This window comes from Urocitellus parryii, chromosome 10 (genome assembly GCF_045843805.1).
Source record: "Urocitellus parryii isolate mUroPar1 chromosome 10, mUroPar1.hap1, whole genome shotgun sequence".
In the NCBI taxonomy this organism is placed as follows: Eukaryota; Metazoa; Chordata; class Mammalia; order Rodentia; family Sciuridae; genus Urocitellus; species Urocitellus parryii.
Window position 1 is genome coordinate 88,315,417 of NC_135540.1, and position 6,742 is coordinate 88,322,158.

General features: G+C 36.0%; 1 protein-coding gene across 2 annotated transcripts in view; it reads left to right on the forward strand.

The window, feature by feature from the left end:
- Rassf6 (Ras association domain family member 6) overlaps positions 1-6,742 on the forward strand; it is a 30,079-nt gene extending 23,337 nt beyond the window's left edge. Inside the window, exons 4-10 of one of the 2 annotated variants that reach the window (XM_026408473.1) lie at positions 13-107; positions 2,301-2,485; positions 4,921-5,022; positions 5,339-5,390; positions 6,236-6,354; positions 6,460-6,557; positions 6,658-6,742. In XM_026408473.1, coding sequence (XP_026264258.1) covers positions 13-107; positions 2,301-2,485; positions 4,921-5,022; positions 5,339-5,390; positions 6,236-6,354; positions 6,460-6,557; positions 6,658-6,733 — 727 coding nt within the window. In that variant the 3' untranslated portion in view covers positions 6,734-6,742. The remainder of the gene's footprint in view (positions 1-12; positions 108-2,300; positions 2,486-4,920; positions 5,023-5,338; positions 5,391-6,235; positions 6,355-6,459; positions 6,558-6,657) is intronic. The other variant, XM_077803537.1, reaches the window with a different exon arrangement.

Genomic DNA, 6,742 nt, shown 5'->3' on the forward strand with positions numbered 1-6,742 from the left:
ACTTTTTAGGAGAATGACACGCTGGGGGGAATTTGATGATCTTTATCATATCAGTGGGCTGGAGAGGACCCAGATTCCATTGTCTGAAGCAAGCAATTCCCAGGAAGGTCAGTATCAAAACTTGTTAATGGGGAGACTTTATTTTTAATCAGTGTAAAACCTGACTCCTAAATGTTTCTTTCTACAGACCACTACTCAGTAAACTCTTGCCATACACACACACACAGGTATACACACACATATATATGAAATATGTATGAATTAAAAGAAATATATACAGATAAGTATTTCTTTAAAATCTCCTAGAAGCATAGTAATTTAAGTTTCTACAATATGATGTTCAAGAACCTTATTTTGCTATATAAAAAATATGTTGACCTTTTAAAAAATTACATCAAGTCCCTTAGCTTTATTAGATTACCTAGAGCTAATGGTTTGAACAAAGTTTGTATTGTTAAGTGTTCACTATTTTCCCTGAGGATTAGAGCCATTTATTATTCTCATTAGCTTCATGTTAGACCAAGTCCCTCAGAGCTAATATCACATTGTTTTTAGACGTTGAAGATTTTAGTTAATAGATATTTAAGTAGTATTGCTGCTTAGAAAGAGGCAAATATGCTATAATCACTTTTATATTTGGTAGTTATTTTAATTTTTAAAAGATAAATCTACTTAAATATCAAATGGTCAACCATCCAACTTGAAGATCCAATGGAAAATGCCAATTCCTATGACATGTGATGTCAGTAATTGCAATAATAATGATGATTATGTGACAGTGGTAGTAATAATAATGATTATTATAACTGTAATTTAGTGAGACTCTGCCAAGTGTCAGTCATGATATTTTATATTTTAAATGGATGTTTTATGTACTTCTCATATATAGAGATCCAAAAAGGATTTGATAACTGAAGCTGGGGACCAGGGCAGCAGGGTTCACACACCTAAACTGGGGATTTGATATTTCCAGCCTAGGTTCAGACTGATCAAGGGGCATGCAGCTGGTGTTCAATTCAAAAGCTTACCAACAACTTCCAGTGTTTGTTTTTTAGTTTTGTTTTTAAACCCTTCTTAATTCTGTTTCCTCCACTCTCTCCATAAGGTCTCAGATACTGTAACAAAACGTGATATTTTTTCCAAGTTTCCCTTATCTTGTTTTATGGGATCTTATTATCTATAGGCCCATCCAATTATCTCTTTGAAAATCATCATTAAATCCAAAGGAATCTTAATATCAGGCACCAAAGCTACCACAAAAGTCTATTTGTATTTATGCACGAGTTTCAGAGCAAGATTAAATAACTCATACCTATTTGATGGTACTCTAGTCACAATAGAAAATTATTTAAGATTCCAAAGTAAAATAGAACACAGATGGTACCAGATGGCCCAGTTCTTACAGAAAAACCAGTTGAGAAAGTTGGAAAAAGTACTGAAGGCAGTTTTGAATCTTCTGCATCTTTAGACTAGGAATACATTGCTGCTCAGTCCAATTTCATTTAACGATTACAGTATACCCAATAGTAACTAGGTCAGTCTGAAGCTTTACTATAACTTTATATTCTAAAATCTGGTATATGAATTGGAATGACAGAATAACCAAATTTTGACTAGAGTGTGGGTCATTGTTGAATTCACATGGCCCAATGACAAGAAACAATAGGATAGTGGTCAATTAAGGGGAAAAACTAAATTGTATTCCTAGAATGTCTAGAAAGATTTTATGAATTATCTGATATGTTACTAGCAGATATCTGTCCAAAGCATATGGCTACTTTTGCTTTTATAAAAGATGGGAACAAAATCTTTCAAGATTCCTACATACGTTAAAAATGGCTTCTCAAGCGTCTATAGAATTTTTAGGGCCAATGTCCATCTTCTCAGGAGTAAATGTAAAACCGAGATCCAGACTTGACTCCATAATTTCAAGGTACTGTGTTCACAGAAAAGTCACTTCAACTCATTGTGCTTTATCTTATCAATATGAGATCAGATTAAAAGAATATTAAGTTTTTCCATCTCTAATATTCTGAAATTCTATAAAATTTACTATTCACACTAAATTAACATTGAAAGAATGCTCCACCCCCAAACATGTGATTGTTGGGATCATTTCATGTGAGACACAATTCACTGAGAGAATTTGCTGTTTGATCAGTCCCCGACAATATTTAGAAAGTAAATATGTAGAGAAATAGCAATATTCTCAAAATTAAATAAAACATATCCCAATCTTCCTAGGATACAAGGAGATGGGCAGCTAAATGATATGGGCTTATGATCTTTATTCTTCCCAGACTATTTATCTTATCACAGCAGTACTCTGAAGCCATATGCATATGAAGAACCAGAGTCCCCATTGCTCTATAGAACCATGAGTGAAGCAGCCCTGGTAAGAAAAAGAAGGAAGCCTCCAATGATGGACCGAAAAGACAGACAGAGCCATCGGGCCTCTATTAATGGACACTTCTATAACCATGAAGTGAGTGAGTCACAGTTCCATAAATGTGATTTAAAACAGTGTTGTCTATTGCTCTAACAAAAGTTGAATGCCACTCAATTCAACTTAAAATTTAGTATACTAATAATAACAATGGCAGTAGTCTATCTAACTTTCACTGGGCACTCCCTATGTGCTAGCTCTAAACTAAGGGTTTCAAATAGATTTTTGATGAATTATCTCATTAACCTCTAGAGCTATCCTATGAAGTAGGTGCCGCAGTCTGGCTGGGCACAATTCAGGAGCCACTTGTCAAAAGAAACAAACTTTATTTTTAAAACTACAAACACCAAACAAAACAGCTCCTCAGGAAAAACCCTCAGAGCCCAACTGCCACCACCGGCTTCCACAAGCCTCTCCCCACACAAACCACACCACCTCCCACAATCCTCCTGCTCTTGAGGCCGATTGGCTGGGTTGCGTGGGCGGAGCCAAAGAAGTCCCCCAATGAGCAGTTCCGTAGTCTGAAGGGCAGGGAAACAGCCCAATGAACATCACCGCAGAGGAGCCAATCAGCTAGATGTTGCTGGGGCCGCTGTGAGCCAATCATCAGCTGGCAGTCTGAAGGGCAGGGAAACAGCCCAATGAACATCACCGCAGAGGAGCCAATCAGCTAGATGTTGCTGGGGCCGCTGTGAGCCAATCATCAGCCGGCAGCTGGAAGTTTGCTAGGGCCCCTTTGGCTGTGGCTCTCAACAAGTAGGTACAACTATTTTCTCTTCTTTACATATGAGTTCATTGAGGTTCACAGAGGTTAAGTCATTTGTCTTAGAGCACACTGCTTTTAAGTATTAGCTCTAAATTTGAGTCCAGATTTGTCTGACTCCAGAACCCAAGTTATTAATCAGTGTGGTGGTTGAACTCCACTTAAGTGTCAGGAATTGAGCTGGTGTTGGAAATATACCAATGGGTCAATGGATGCCTCTGCCAGCATGAAGCACAGAACTTGCACAGGGAAATAAAAATATCAAGAGATAATGTCAGAATAATGCAAAGAATACCATGGAAGTTGGCTCAAAGGACACTTGAATATTAACATTTAAATAAAAGGGAAAGTCAGCCACAAACCTATTTATTCTAATAAATCAAACTTCTTATTTTACTTATTCTCTTTTTAAAATTAATTAATTAATCAATTTTACAATAGAATGAATTTTGACATATAGTACACAAATGGAGCACAACTTCTTCTCTGTCTCTTTCAAGTTTTGTACCTGCACACATATTTTTGTAATGAATATGTGGTTATGGTTTAGATAAAATTTGTGTTCTTACCTGCCACTAATGTATGCTATATGTATGTATGTCTTTCCATTAGTACTTATAAGACATTTCATTTTGCTGAAAGTAGGAAATATATCGTTCTTTTTTAATACTCAAATATTTTTATGTCATATGCTTTAGTAATCATTTATGCATTTTTAAACACATACTTTAAAAGCACTTAACTATATCAAGTACCTTCTGGACCTTCAATCAGAAATATCAACTGATTTCTCTGTAGGGTTTTTACTATAGGATTTTTTACATTATTGCTTATTTTCTTCAGCTGGGAGTCTATCAGTACTGTTTTTGGAACCCGGTGGGGAGAAACCTCTCTTCTCAATCCTTTGTTCAAATTAAACATTTTTTTCTGGTTTCAATAACTATCCTCCTACCTATAAAGTATCATTAAGAGTTCTCCACAGATATTTACCTACCAACTGTCCTGGTTTCTTTCTGTCCTCAGCAATTATGCTATATGTCATCATCTTGTGGGGCTGATCTGTGTTGAAGAAATGTTGCTACAAATGAGTGGCTTCCAAATAGATCACTTGTGCTGGGAATGAAAATAGCACTAAACTGTCATCTTAACATAGTGGTTAAGTGCTTGAGCTCTGGAGCTTGATAACATGATTTCAAGTTTTTGTCAAGCAAAGTTAATAGGTTGCCCAATCTCTTGGTCTTAGTTTCTTCCATAGTTTCCTGATTTACAAGGTTGTGGGTGGCATTAAATAAAATGAAGCAAACTAGGCATTTCCCCATTTATTGCTCTGGCACACAGAGTTATATTTCCTCCAAGATGAGTGTAATAAAGTGTGCACACACCATTAGTTACCTACTTCTGAGTCTCCACTTACGTATTACTTTTTCTCCTTAATTTAAGCATATATCACTTGTATCATAAAATGTAAAATTAGTTTTGTTTTATTATTGTGTTAAAAAATTAATTTAGTAAGTATTTATAAAGGGTCTAGAAGAGTTTGATACATTGTCAAGACTATGTTAAATAATTAGTTATTTGAGAATTCTAGAATATCCTGTGAAATAATGTCATCACTTTCAGGAATTATATATTCTGTCCACTTCAGATTCACAGTATGATTTTTGTTAGCTTTATATAATTTAAAGAACTTATATGACATTTTTTCCCCCAGACATCAATTTTCACCCCGGCCTTTGGATCAGAAACTAAGGTCAGAATAAACAGTACCATGACAACTGAAGAAGTAATAAAGCAACTTCTCCAAAAATTTAAGGTACTCTTTATACTAAGCAGAGCTATACATATCTTGAATATAATTTAACTGTGGACAAATAAATGCACTCTTCTGAAAAGACCCGTGAACATGTAAATCTAAATTGTATGTTCAGTTCTGAAGGAGTCTTTCCTTTGTATAACACCATTTAGTAATGATGCCCTAAGAAATCACATTATTTCCAAGAGGGCAGAGGTTTTATGTTTGAGAGTAAAAAGGGGAAGCGAGGATATAAATGCATAATTTGGGGTTGGTTGGCTTAGAAAATATCATGAAAACAAAGAATCATGTCTGTTCATTTTTTTTCCATTGACAGATTGAGAATAGTCCTCAGGATTTTGCTCTTTACATTATTTTTTCAACAGGAGGTAAGAAAGCTTGATCATTCTTTGCACCTGACTCCAGTGTCTTATAATGACATCATTCTGTGGGGAAAAAAAAGAGAGGAAAGGTAGGAGAAAGAGAAGAGGGTTTTAGAACATTACTTATGTCCTTCAATTTCAGAGAAAGATAATCTAAAGTTGAAGTATCCTCAAAGAATTTATAATACTTAAGAGTTTTCTTAGTGGCCATTCGATTATCTGAATGGGGATCAGAACCCCTGGGGGTCCACTGAGGGTTCTCCAGGAAGTGTTAGGCAACTATATCTCTGTCCACCTCTGCACATCTATCTTTTTCATTTTCTCTTCTTGCTGTGTCTATTAGGGTAGTGATCATTGCCTCCCATTTCTCTCTGACCTGATTATCTCTTTCTTACTCATCAACTGCTGAGGTACCACAGGTACCACAGGGCTTGTGTTCAAATAACCCTTACTTACTTAATAATGGCCTCAGAGTAGTGATGCAGACGATATTATTAGAATATATTATGTTACAGTTTTAGACTTTATTATTAGTGTCAATCTCTTATTGTGCCTAATTTATAAATTAAACTTTATCACAGGTATGTGTGTATAAGAAAAAGACATGCCATGTGTAAGATTTGGAACTATCTGCAGTTTCACCCACTAGAGTCTTGGAACACCTGCTCCAAACCAGGGAGGGGAGGGGGGAGGGGATACTGTACCACTTCAAGTGAGAGCTTCCTGTTGTATGTTCTCTTTAGGTCTATTTTTTCCGAAATGAGACAAAGAAAGTGAATGGGAAAATCATCTTTCTTCTTTTTCTCTAGTAATGTCCCTGAATGTGGTTGATTTCTTGTTTTCATTTACAGAGCAGAGACGGCTAAAAAAGACAGATATCCCACTACTGCAGAGGCTTCTACAAGGACCTTCCAAAAACAATGCTCGAATTTTTCTCATGGATAAAGATGCAGAAGAAATTAGCAGTGATGTATGGATCTGACCACCCTGAACCTGCCTTTGCATCTTCTCTCCTGACTCAGCACTTCTCACATAAATGTTCTGCTTTCTTTTTTTATATGTTTTTCTTTCTCAGGTGGCGCAATACATTAACTTTCATTTTTCCCTCTTGGAGTCCATTCTTCAAAGATTAAATGAAGAAGAGAAGAGAGAGATTCAAAAAACGATAGCAAAGTAAGTCAAGTGTGTGCACCTGGGCACTTGGTCCTTTTAAAAGACGGAATGCACAGTATGCGTCCGGTTTTTAATACTCTCTCCTACTTCGCATTTCCAGATTCCACACAGAAAAGGCCATTCTACTGAAATGTCTTCAAAGTAAACGGAAAGTAAAAACAGAGACGACAGTTTAGTAATACAGG